The sequence below is a fragment of the Eptatretus burgeri genome, chromosome 18 (assembly GCF_056783735.1).
Source record: "Eptatretus burgeri isolate ZD-2024b chromosome 18, Ebu_testis_v1, whole genome shotgun sequence".
NCBI classification, from domain to species: domain Eukaryota; kingdom Metazoa; phylum Chordata; class Myxini; order Myxiniformes; family Myxinidae; genus Eptatretus; species Eptatretus burgeri.
Window position 1 is genome coordinate 12,057,117 of NC_140978.1, and position 13,783 is coordinate 12,070,899.

General features: G+C 52.4%; 1 protein-coding gene across 3 annotated transcripts in view; it reads left to right on the top strand.

Annotated features, from left to right (window-relative positions):
- The window catches only part of LOC147008622 (phospholipid-transporting ATPase IA-like), a 449,885-nt gene that overhangs the window by 15,551 nt on the left and 420,551 nt on the right, over positions 1–13,783 (top strand). For 2 of the 3 annotated variants that reach the window (XR_015053196.1, XM_085863761.1), the window contains exon 3: positions 13,484–13,533. The exons of the other annotated variant lie outside the window; for it this stretch is intronic. Coding sequence is in view for 1 of the 2 variants with exons in the window: in XM_085863761.1 (XP_085719887.1) it covers positions 13,485–13,533 (49 nt within the window). In the remaining variant the exon portion in view is untranslated. The remainder of the gene's footprint in view (positions 1–13,483; positions 13,534–13,783) is intronic. 3 annotated transcript variants of the gene reach the window in all.

A 13,783-nucleotide genomic window follows, 5' to 3' on the forward strand; every position in this document is an offset into this window, starting at 1 on the left:
TATTAATTTTTATACATGGTCCAGGCTTGTGGAAGAGCTAGGACACAGAACAGACCAGGACACAACATAACAAAGGGAAAATGCCAAAAGGCTGATGGGAAAAGGTACAAGGTACAAGGTAGACGGAGACAGACAAACAAGAGATGCAGGTAACAATGAGGGTTAGAGGAGAATGCAAGGGGTGGACAAGATGATACATAAGCAAAATTTTGGGAGGGTTGGGGGTAGTTTAACGGGTGTGGAAAAGATCATGGCTTTAGATGGAGTAGACCTGAGGCTGTGGTAAACTGTTGTCTTGAAGATTGGAAGAGAATAATGAGATTGAAAAGAGTGTGGAAAGTGGTTCCATAGGTGGGAAAAGAGAGGAATAAATGAGTGGAGTTGAGCAGTGGTTTTGGATTTAGGCATTTTCACTATGAGGGGGTTGCCGGCGGACTGTGTGCATCCTGCAGATACGAAGAAGACAGAGATACCAACGACCTGTTGATGATGTTGAAGTGATGAGCCCATAGACTTTGCTTCATAGCGAGACATTTAAATATTCTTGAAAGCCTTGGTTTCCATGGCATCAAGCTGAGTGAGATGTGAGGTAGGGGAACCACCCCAGAAGGGAGAGCAGTCCTTCATCAAGTTGCAGATGAAAGCCTTGTAGGTGAATATGAGCTCAGATGTGCCAAGGAAGGACTTTGCACAATTGAGGATGCCCAGTCGGCATCTGGCTTTGGAGGCCAATTTTGAAATGTGGCTTGCTCAAGATTGATCATGGCTGAGAGTGTGATGCAAGAGTTTGAGTGACTGAACCTCTTTGAGATTATTGTTGAGAAAGTAGATGGAAGGTTTTGTGGAACTGTCAACATAGAAATGGAGATTTCTCATGATTGAAAGACATATTCCAAGTGTTTGACCAGTTTTTTGATTTTGTCAAGGTCTGAGAAGGGGGAAGAGGCTGCTGCCTGTCTGTCAGAAGGATGAGAGATGTCATGGCAGAGTGGAGTCATCAGCATAGAGATAAAGAGAATGTTCCAGAGAGTCAGTGAGATCATTGATGAAGATTAGGAATAATATGGGGCCGAGAACACTGCCTTGGGGTACTCCAACCTTTGCTTGGGAGAGAAGAAAGGGTTCTGTTGAGAGCCACATGCTGGCTATGAGAATGGAGGAAGTCGGTAATCCAAGAGTGGAGTTTGTCTTGGATATCATAGGCAGTTTGGAGAGCAAGGGGAATGCCAAACTGCATCTAAACCTCGAGATGTGTCCAGAGAGATGGCACTGATATGACTGACATTGAGGGCCTCCAGACATTGTTGGGAGAGGAGAAGTAACATTTCGAAGGTGGAGTGACCAGGTCTGTATCCAAATTGATTATCTGAAATGAGGCTGTTGAAGAAGAGGAATGATTTCATATCAACTGTGATGATGGATTCCATGACCTTGCTGATGATTGGTCTGTAGTTAAGCAAATTGGTCTGTAGTTAAGGGGATCAGTTTTTGCACATTTTTGGTCTGTAATGTTGTGATTGCTAATTTCTAAGCAGATGGAAGATGACCTCTGGTAAATGACTGGGTGAAAAGGGCAGAGAGATGAAGTGCAAGAGCAGCAGAGCAGATTTTTAGGACACGAGCTGATGCCATCTAGTCCAGTTGCAGAGTCGGAGTCAGAGTTGACGGTTTCCAGAAATGTTTCCACCTTTTCAGGTGCAAAAGGCACACAATCCAGGAGCAATTGGGTACGATTGGGAAGGGTGATTACAGAGAGAGGGGTTAGGGACAATATTTTTTAACAAACACAGAATTGAGGCATACGGCCTTCTCACGAGCAGTCGGCTGTGGTGCCATTTAAAGTGAGGGATGGGATGGAAGGAGACATCCATCAGAGACTGACTTGAGAAGGTGCCACCAGGTTTTAGATGAGGGAGACAAGTTTGAAAGTTAATTCTTGACATTGGACAGTTGTTGTTTTCTGGCTCTCCTGAGAGCAGAATGCCCATTTGTTATGGGATTGTCACACACACACACACACACACACACACACACACACACACACACACACACACACACACACACACACACACACACACACACACACACACACACACACACACACACACACACACACACACACACACACACACACACACACACACACACACACACACACACACACACACACTCCTTTGATAGCGATTGTCAGATACTATCTTGCATGTGGATAAACACGTGTCAAACTGCCTGAGATCTCGATTCATCACATATTTCAATCATAATTTGGGACTCCCTACTCGATGCGGAGCATCTCAAAGTTCACCATAGAAAGTGTCCTTGGGAATAAACCGATCGTAAATGCAGTGGATGTGTCCTGCCCATCGCAGTCACTCTTTTTTTTCAGTCTGGTCGAGGTATGCGCTCTACTGAGTGACATTTTAGTTTTAAATGAAATGCACTGCTAGAATAAAGTATTTAGCAAAACCATCCCATGAAAAGCTTCAAAAACTCAGACGCCCTCGCCGTACTTTTCAGCACGAGACGAAATTGTATTAAAAGCAGTACTGCCTGAAACCGTCTGAACATATCCAGAAATGTGCTGATAAAGGTGACCTTCGAAGAAATACAACAGCATGAATGAAGGTCAACTTTTAAATTTTATTATTATTATTATTATTATTTTTATCAGTATGGTGCTAAGGTTTGACTTGACGTATTTCACCTTTCTGGACTGATTGTCAGGTATTTTATCATCCCGTCTAATATATAGGATGTGATGTAAGGAACACAGATGGAACCTGTTCAGACATTTCTCATACTGGCTGTAAGTTGACCAGGAATTTCGAGTGTACAGTATGTATCAAACTCGTGTATACTTTTATTCTGATTGTAAGTTTATTGTTTTGTCCCACACCCTATCTGAAGTAAGCAAACCTGTTTATGGCTTAACTGATGCAAACGTTTACTTCAACATCCTGTTGCACAGAAGTGGTAATAGTTGAGCCAAGATAGCAGAACTTGTCAACAAATTTGAGCTCATTGCCATCGGCGGTTATGCAAGGGGCCCTAGGACCCAACCCCTCTGTATCATAATGACTATCGACTCTCTTTATTTCGGCTGATTCGGGCAATAAAACCTCACAGATGGTGAAGAAGTAGAAGAAGGCATTTCACATCACCTGGAATGCATGTTGAGTGTGAGCGCAAATAACTCCATCGTTTGCGAAGAGGAGTTCACGGATGAGAACTTTAATGGTGTAGTTTTGTCTATAACAGGGTCAAATTGAAAAGTTTGACATCTGCTTCTTATTTTGAAGAGCAATCCCAGAAAGCTTGTTTGAGCAGGAGTTCTGCTGATGCAAGCACACAGCATTGTTTGATTCCATTTTGGATAGTGAACGTTTTGGACTAACTTGTCAAATTTAATTATCGCTTATTATTGTATGCCATCATAAAAAATGCTTTGACGATGCTTCACAGTATTGGTTGGACACTGGACCGTCCACATGCTGTAAACCGCACATTGAAGCCAGAACAACTATGAGTCAAAAGCTTTGGTAAGATCGATAAATGCCAAGTGCACGGTATGCTTTTCCTCAATGCACCTCTTTGGTAGTTGCTTCAGAGTGAACGCTGTATGAATGGTGGACCTGTCAGATCTGAAACCGCATGGACTTTAAGGATGCATATGGTCGATTAGTATCTCGAGATGCTGGAGTAAGATGTGTGCCAAAACCCTGCTAACTGAACTTATAAGGGGGATAGTTCGATAAATCGTCGCAGTTTCTATGGTCTCTTTTGTTTTTATAAAGTGTTACCATTTTTACATCTCTTAAATTCTGTGACAAACCACCATTTTTCCAGGCTAACAAAGTAAAACCATAGCATATAGATGCAATTGCCTTATTCACCATGTTAAGAAGTTCAGAAGGTATACCATCAGCTCCAGCTCCTCTCTTGGCTTCATATGTTGCAAAGCTGTGATAAGCAAGCTCAGTTAAAGATTGCTCATGATCTCGTTCATGCAAGGTAGGTTGTTCTGTGATGCATCTTGAAATGCGTCCTCTGTTGGCTGATGTTTCACATAAGTATAGATGTTCGTAATCCTCCACCCAACAATCAACAGGATGATCTCTGATTTAGATTTCCAGGAGTGTAGAAAAGCGGTGCAGTTTTCTTGGAATGGGTCCAAGTCATGCCTGGTGTTGGCTTAATGGTTAGGGTGGCGGGCTTTGGATCCTTGGGTTCTGAGTTCAAATCCCACTCAGCTGTTGAAGTAATACCAGGTGGGGTGAACTCGGCCTATCATTCTTCCGAGGTCGGCAAAATGGGTGCCAGCTTGCTGGTATCCTATGTCGGAGTGGCGACCCGCCCAGGATTGTGCCCAATAGCCAAGGTCTGCTTAGGCAGCACCAACGCTCTGCACAGAGTATGGCCCCAATGGATGGATGGATGGTCCAAGTGCTTCCTTCATGCTGTTGTGTTTCTTCGAAGGTCACCTTTATCAGCACATTTCTGGATACTTTCACACGGTTTCAGGCTGTACTTCTTTTGATACAATTCTCTGTCTTCTGCTGAACAGTACGGCAAGGGTGTCTGAGTTTTTGAAGTATTTCATGGGATAGTTTTGCGAAGTACTTCATTCCAGCTTTGAATTTCATTTATAATTAGAATGGTACTTGGTAGAGTGCATACCTCTTCTAGACTGAATAGTTTACGTTTTGTATCCCACTGAAAGGCCAGATCTGGATCTGGACCTGAACCAAAATCTAATCTCGTTTTGTCTTAACTCGTCCTCAACTTTTTGAGATGTCATGCGATGTAGGGTTGCCATAAAGTCTGGAAGCATAGGTGAATATACATTATAAATGGTTTATTGACATTGCATTACAATACATGATATGTTCAATGACATTACATGACATGTTCAATGTGTTGTCCCTCATGAGAAATGCACAGTTCAATGCGCTGTGCAAAATTGCAATGAACACGGTGCATTAATGCAGCATTTCAATCAATTCTTGCACATGCATCCGTGATGCGTTGCTTCAGATGATTCGTGTTTCTGATTTCCACTGAATAAACCTGCGCCTTCAGCATACCCCAGAAGAAGTAATCAAGGGGGTTCAGATCTGGTGAGCATGCAGCCCACTCCACAGGGCTACGTCGTCCAATCCAGTTTGGGAAATTATCCAACCATTCCTTCAATATTTTGTTTCCATAGTTTATGGCCACCCTGGATATTGTTTTTGGCCCCATTTTTCAAAGGTGAAGAATCACTTGATTGTTTTTTTCTCGTATTCACATCCAGATTTGGATCTTCAGAAATTTTTTTTTTTATCAATCTGTCTGTCACACACCCAACCTGTCCACCAAATTTCATTCAAATCCATCCACAACTTTTTGAGATCCTGCAGACAGACAACCCATAGAAACATAACCCATAGATTCTCTCAACAAATTGGCAATTCTTCTGACTTCCTGTGTAAAAGCTGAAACAAAATGCTTGTGTAATAAGCCTGCCATCTCACTTTCCTCACGAGCCACTCTCCCAGGGCTATTCCTCAATGGGCCCGCACTGATCCTAAACTCTTCTTTTCCCCCTGATAAACTGAGAGAATGCCTTGCTATTATGCTTCATATTCTTACCCATGTCCTTCTCAAGCTGTCCTTCTCACCACTGCCTGCACTTGCTACATCCTCACGACTGCCTGCACTCGCCGCATCCTCACCACTGCCTGCACTCGCCGCATCCTCACCACTGCCTGCACTCGCCGCATCCTCGCCACTGCCTGCACTCGCCGCATCCTCGCCACTGCCTGCACTCGCCGCATCCTCGCCACTGCCTGCACTCGCCGCATCCTCGCCACTGCCTGCACTCGCCGCATCCTCGCCACTGCCTGCACTCGCCGCATCCTCGCCACTGCCTGCACTCGCCGCATCCTCGCCACTGCCTGCACTCGCCGCATCCTCGCCACTGCCTGCACTCGCCGCGTCCTCGCCACTGCCTGCACTCGCCGCGTCCTCGCCACTGCCTGCACTCGCCGCGTCCTCGCCACTGCCTGCACTCGCCGCGTCCTCGCCACTGCCTGCACTCGCCGCGTCCTCGCCACTGCCTGCACTCGCCGCGTCCTCGCCACTGCCTGCACTCGCCGCGTCCTCCCCACTGCCTGCACTCGCCGCGTCCTCGCCACTGCCTGCACTCGCCGCGTCCTCGCCACTGCCTGCACTCGCCGCGTCCTCGCCACTGCCTGCACTCGCCGCGTCCTCGCCACTGCCTGCACTCGCCGCGTCCTCGCCACTGCCTGCACTCGCCGCGTCCTCGCCACTGCCTGCACTCCCCGCGTCCTCGCCACTGCCTGCACTCGCCGCGTCCTCGCCACTGCCTGCACTCGCCGCGTCCTCGCCACTGCCTGCACTCGCCGCGTCCTCGCCACTGCCTGCACTCGCCGCGTCCTCGCCACTGCCTGCACTCGCCGCGTCCTCGCCACTGCCTGCACTCGCCGCGTCCTCGCCACTGCCTGCACTCGCCGCGTCCTCGCCACTGCCTGCACTCGCCGCGTCCTCGCCACTGCCTGCACTCGCCGCGTCCTCGCCACTGCCTGCACTCGCCGCGTCCTCGCCACTGCCTGCACTCGCCGCGTCCTCGCCACTGCCTGCACTCGCCGCGTCCTCGCCACTGCCTGCACTCGCCGCGTCCTCGCCACTGCCTGCACTCGCCGCGTCCTCGCCACTGCCTGCACTCGCCGCGTCCTCGCCACTGCCTGCACTCGCCGCGTCCTCGCCACTGCCTGCACTCGCCGCGTCCTCGCCACTGCCTGCACTCGCCGCGTCCTCGCCACTGCCTGCACTCGCCGCGTCCTCGCCACTGCCTGCACTCGCCGCGTCCTCGCCACTGCCTGCACTCGCCGCGTCCTCGCCACTGCCTGCACTCGCCGCGTCCTCGCCACTGCCTGCACTCGCCGCGTCCTCGCCACTGCCTGCACTCGCCGCGTCCTCGCCACTGCCTGCACTCGCCGCGTCCTCGCCACTGCCTGCACTCGCCGCGTCCTCGCCACTGCCTGCACTCGCCGCGCCCTCGCCACTGCCTGCACTCGCCGCGTCCTCGCCACTGCCTGCACTCGCCGCGTCCTCGCCACTGCCTGCACTCGCCGCGTCCTCGCCACTGCCTGCACTCGCCGCGTCCTCGCCACTGCCTGCACTCGCCGCGTCCTCGCCACTGCCTGCACTCGCCGCGTCCTCGCCACTGCCTGCACTCGCCGCGTCCTCGCCACTGCCTGCACTCGCCGCGTCCTCGCCACTGCCTGCACTCGCCGCGTCCTCGCCACTGCCTGCACTCGCCGCGTCCTGCGCCACTGCCTGCACTCGCCGCGTCCTCGCCACTGCCTGCACTCGCCGCGTCCTGGCCACTGCCTGCACTCGCCGCGTCCTGCGCCACTGCCTGCACTCGCCGCGTCCTCGCCACTGCCTGCACTCGCCGCGTCCTCGCCACTGCCTGCACTCGCCGCGTCCTGCGCCACTGCCTGCACTCGCCGCGTCCTCGCCACTGCCTGCACTCGCCGCGTCCTCGCCACTGCCTGCACTCGCCGCGTCCTCGCCACTGCCTGCACTCGCCGTGTCCTCGCCACTGTCTGCACTCGCCGCGTCCCTGCGCCACTGCCTGCACTCGCCGCGTCCTCGCCACTGCCTGCACTCGCCGCGTCCTGCGCCACTGCCTGCACTCGCCGCGTCCTCGCCACTGCCTGCACTCGCCGCGTCCTCGCCACTGCCTGCACTCGCCGCGTCCTCGCCACTGCCTGCACTCGCCGCGTCCTCGCCACTGCCTGCACTCGCCGCGTCCTCGCCACTGCCTGCACTCGCCGCGTCCTCGCCACTGCCTGCACTCGCCGCGTCCTCGCCACTGCCTGCACTCGCCGCGTCCTCGCCACTGCCTGCACTCGCCGCGTCCTCGCCACTGCCTGCACTCGCCGCGTCCTCGCCACTGCCTGCACTCGCCGCGTCCTCGCCACTGCCTGCACTCGCCGCGTCCTCGCCACTGCCTGCACTCGCCGCGTCCTCGCCACTGCCTGCACTCGCCGCGTCCTCGCCACTGCCTGCACTCGCCGCGTCCTCGCCACTGCCTGCACTCGCCGCGTCCTCGCCACTGCCTGCACTCGCCGCGTCCTCGCCACTGCCTGCACTCGCCGCGCCCGCGCCACTGCCTGCACTCGCCGCGTCCTCGCCACTGCCTGCACTCGCCGCGTCCTCGCCACTGCCTGCACTCGCCGCGTCCTCGCCACTGCCTGCACTCGCCGCGTCCTCGCCACTGCCTGCACTCGCCGCGTCCTCGCCACTGCCTGCACTCGCCGCGTCCTCGCCACTGCCTGCACTCGCCGCGTCCTGCGCCACTGCCTGCACTCGCCGCGCTCTCGCCACTGCCTGCACTCGCCGCGTCCTCGCCACTGCCTGCACTCGCCGCGTCCTCGCCACTGCCTGCACTCGCCGCGTCCTCGCCACTGCCTGCACTCGCCGCGTCCTCGCCACTGCCTGCACTCGCCGCGTCCTCGCCACTGCCTGCACTCGCCGCGTCCTCGCCACTGCCTGCACTCGCCGCGTCCTCGCCACTGCCTGCACTCCCCCCGTCCTCGCCACTGCCTGCACTCGCCGCGTCCTCGCCACTGCCTGCACTCGCCGCGTCCTCGCCACTGCCTGCACTCGCCGCGTCCTCGCCACTGCCTGCACTCGCCGCGTCCTCGCCACTGCCTGCACTCGCCGCGTCTCGCCACTGCCTGCACTCGCCGCGTCCTCGCCACTGCCTGCACTCGCCGCGTCCTGCGCCACTGCCTGCACTCGCCGCGTCCTCGCCACTGCCTGCACTCGCCGCGTCCTCGCCACTGCCTGCACTCGCCGCGTCCTCGCCACTGCCTGCACTCGCCGCGTCCTCGCCACTGCCTGCACTCGCCGCGTCCTCGCCACTGCCTGCACTCGCCGCGTCCTCGCCACTGCCTGCACTCGCCGCGTCCTCGCCACTGCCTGCACTCGCCGCGTCCTCGCCACTGCCTGCACTCGCCGCGTCCTCGCCACTGCCTGCACTCGCCGCGTCCTCGCCACTGCCTGCACTCGCCGCGCCCTCGCCACTGCCTGCACTCGCCGCGCCCTCGCCACTGCCTGCACTCGCCGCGCCCTCGCCACTGCCTGCACTCGCCGCGCCCTCGCCACTGCCTGCACTCGCCGCGCCCTCGCCACTGCCTGCACTCGCCGCACCCTCGCCACTGCCTGCACTCGCCGCACCCTCGCCACTGCCTGCACTCGCCACTGCCTGCACTCGCCACTGCCTGCACTTGCTATACCCACACCATTGCAAATCTCCTCGGAAAACTCACTCCACAACCATAAACAACTCTTCTCTTCAAGTTTGTTTTTTGTTTAAAAAAAGAAAAATTTTTTTTTTCTGACCTTGTGGTGAGGCAGTTTTCCTGAAACAACTTGCATTTGCCTCATGGAAGGCTAATCCAACTGAAGGCAATCTCAGTTCCTTCTACAAAGCTCAGAACAAGTATGTATCTTCCCTAAGGAAAGCCAAGAAAACAACATCTTTCTAATCTCAAGTCTAAATTCTCCAGCCTGTCTCCCTCCTCCAAATCCTGGTGGTTTCTAGTTTAGTCTGTTTCTGGTGTATGTTCCCCCTCCATCCCCTCCCTTACCTCAAATGGCTGCACAGCTGACATTCCACGTGAAAAGGCTGAATGCCTAAACTCCGTGTTTGTTTCTAAATCTTGTGTCCCAAACCCATCGCTTTCTGTACCCACCTTACCCAGTCGCACCCAGCTCTTCCTGGATTCTGTGTCCTTTTCTCTTGACAAGGTGGAGAGCTTGCTGTTAAACCTCAACTCAGATTCTGCAATGGGTCCAGACAGCATCAGACCACGTGCCCTAATAACCTGCTCCTCTGCTCTTGCTCACCCTCTCTCTGTTGCAGATAGGTTTAAATTAGAATTAGATGGGTAACTGGGAGTATTGGGGAGAGAGGGGTTTCAGGATATTGGCAGGACTTTAGGTAGCTGAGAATGGGTGGGTGATTGTGTGTATCTTTGCAGTCATGTCTGTGAAAGTTTGGGCAAGGAATAGTGTGTGGTTCGTGTTGTGCATTTCTCACCCAACAACTGCCTTCACCCATCCCCCCCCCCCGGAAAAAGGAAAAAAAAAACAAAAAGAAAAGAAAGTAGAATGAAAAAAAAAGAAATAAATATTGTTACGGCTGTGGAAATTCGCAAACAACCATTCAGGGCCTGTAGGTGAGATATCTCTAAGTACATGTGTCGTTAGCCCCAAACCCATTGTATAGAGGGAATTTATGTGATTCATCCAGGCTGCGACGCTTTGAGATGGCCGTTTTTCTGTTCAATCCTTATTTTGAACCAACCATGTCTCAACCGCCATCACACAACAACCACCTTAACCACCACGCCAGCCATCATCACCAACTGCAACCACGCTCCAACCCTCGGACGACAACAACAATGCCAACAGCCACGACCTTTACCTTCACAACTCGCTCCCACATCATCGCATCACCGCCATTCTCAAACGGCACCATAACCATCAAATCACCACTGAAAACCCTCCACCACCTTCGCCTCTCTCCTTCTATGGCCATTCCCGCACCACCTGTGAATACTGAGCTTCGGGCTGTCTTGGGCCCGTTCAGCGATACGCACCGAGCCGCGAGCGCAAATTGCGGCCTTTCCGAGGAAACTTCGGATCACAAATGCTACACGCCCACTTCCCCTCCGTCCAATTAGCAAGCCCGGAGCGGCTTGGCCTCGCCTCCAGGCGCGTCTGTGTGAAATCGATATATGCAAATTCTAGGATCAGGGGAGGTTCACGCCCACTTTTCCTCCGTCCAATTGGCGAGCGTGGCTCCGCCCCCGAGGTCATTCTGATCCGGATATTTGCATATTAACTTCTCTTGCCGGCCTATAAAACGACGAGTGCAAGGCGAATCAGGGGAGAGTGAGTCGAGTCGGGTGGCGAAGTGATCGGTGTGGCAGTCAGTCGAGTTGGGTCGAGAGTGAGTCGAGTCATCGGTGTGGCAGAGAGTCGAGTTGGGTTCTGGAGTCGGCTGAGAAGAGTTGCGGGAAGAGGCAAAGGAGCTCGGGTCTGAGGCGAGAAGGACGGCGGTGTGGAATCGCTCGTCGCGGTGTGGAATCGCTCGTCGCGGTGTGGGATTGCTCGTCGCGCGACCCAAGCCAGCCAGCCATTCTTCCTCCACCAGGGCATAAACAATTCCCCCTTTCCCCCGCGCTGAGATAGTGCAACAAGGGGGCCCCGTTCCCACCCCACTCCAAACGTCGTGCCAACGAAACCCGCCAAGGAGCACGGAGTCGGGGCACAGCTACGCGGCCACATCTGCGGCTCGTCCGCCAACGCATCACGAGGACGCGGGTAGGAATCCCCCGGTCTCGCGGGCCTGGCCGCTCCTTCAGGTCACGCACACATATTGGCCTACAGGCCCGTCTGCCCCCTTGTCTATGAGGGTGGCCTCTTTCCTTTGCTTTTGAGTAAATGTGTGTTGGCGCCGTCTGTAAAGTAGAACTGTATAAGTGTTGCCGTGTGTGCGCGTAGTCGGTCGTAACTCTGCGTCGTTGTTGCTTTTGTTTTTGTTGCTATATGTGCATTTTGACTGTTTGGCTGTATATGTGTACTTTCCGTGTGCCGGGAAATAAATGTGCTTTGTGTGAACTGTTTTCCCGTTTCGCTTCGTCTTTTCTTTATTGACCCTCCATCCTGCTTCACGTAAAGGATTCTTAGTGGGCTTAATACTCCCGGTAATTAATCGGAATCGTCGAGGCCGACGATAACACCGCTCGGTTATCACTGTAGCATGGAACGGACCGCTTAAGCGGTTCGTGTCCGGAGTCGACCTGCGGCGAGGTACGATCGCCCGGTTTACTATCCGCGTGGGTACTTAGGTAGGTCGAGTTTGGCGAACAACCCTATCCTGCGCGGGTGGCCGATTTGCACGATTGTGGTGAGGTTGAAAGCCCACCCGTGACTGGCTCCGGGCGATAGTTCCCGGAGGGTCACGACTGAATTGTCTGTCTGGTGGGCGACGCGGTCGCGATTCGAGTGACGCGGCCATTCGCACGCCGGCGGGCGTGAATTCGCAACAATATATTTCCCCATTTTTGTTTTATCGCTCTTTGGATATCATTGAGCATGCCACATTGTTCTCTTTCCCCCAATGAAATTGCGTCGTTGCTGGGTACTTTTGGTATTCGTGTGGTGCAAGGGTGATGGGCTGATGGGCCCCCTGCTGCGTCTAGTTTCCTTGTTATTGTGAATAATTGGGGCTGTTAAATTAGTAGTAGTGACAGTGCACGTGTAACCTCTTTCATCTTTTGAAAAAGTATTGCTCTACAACACTACTTTTATAAACCACAGCACATCACACAACAAATTTTTGACAATGAAGAGGTATTCTTTTCGGTTCAGGTGCTGTTCTATTCACACTTTAACTTACCTCACCACTCATTAAGATCTCGTCAATGATATGCTCAACATCCTTCAAGTCAAGAAAAATATGACCATGTCTTACTCGCTTCTTCATCACCTTCCGGTACTTTCTAAAAGTACCTGGGTAAACCAAAGCTGACATGGATCCAACTCGATGCCATTTCCAAGTATTCTTGGAGATTCTCTGGAAGAAGAACACCTAAACATCATAAATGATCAGTTCTACGGTATGCATGAAATACATGGTATTGAAACATTTACATATCGTGAATGTTTCTGTGTTCAATGGGCTTCCCATACTATCACATCCCATACCATGCCATGTCCTACCATCCCATCTCTTGTCTATGCATACTATATTTACTAGTTTAAAAAAAAAAAATAGATTGGCTTTGTGAGACTAAATGTTTCATAAACGGAATGCTTGGTTAAAATTTGAATCTATTTAATCAATTGATGCGGTTAGGCTTTATCACAAAGATGCCATTTGGAGAAAAGAATCATTGGCAAAACAAACAAGCCAGCCGTGTTCTGGTGGTGCACACAAGCCTTGTGGTTATTGTTGTTGATGCAGGCCTTGCAGATTTAATTATTCGTTTGAGTATAATTTTTGCATTTTTGAGAATGGCACTGTTTACCTGCGCGCAACTTGGTTTGAAATGTCGGGTTCTGCAAGGCATTGAATAAAATTGCTCAAAACGTTTTGTATGAACAAATTCCATTGGCTGGGTTCTTCATTCGGCAGTGAGAGCAGTTTGATAAATAGAAAGAGAAAAATTCAGCATTCAATATTTGGTTCTATTCCAGGCAGATCCACAACCAGACCATCTGTGGTCCCATTCTATATTGCATCGTCGCTCGGCAGGCCCGGGAGTCACGTCGCAGCGTCTCGTTTCGGGCGGATGGTTTTGAGCTCCATTTGCTGGGTGGGAGCGTGCCATGTTTCGCTGCAGTCCTTTGTGTATTAGATTCATTTAATAAAGTACTGTCTTCTGTGGGTGACCAGAATGGCAAGCCACGAGTTGCCGCTGAGCTTTGAAATGAGCACGAGAACAGGTGAGTGCAAGCACTCTGTGTGCCACCTCGATCGTTGATGTATTGCTTTTATTGCCTCTATAGGACATTATAAATGATGTAATGGTTGTCTGTTTATGGATGCTTGTCGGTCGATCCACTGATTTGGGGCTTTCTCTTGTGGTTTTTCTTGTTTTCCTTTTTGTTTTTTTTGTTTAAACTTGCAATTGGAATCGCTGATCGATTGGTTGTTTGTTTAAGGCAGAAAATTGACATATTAACTTGGTTAACT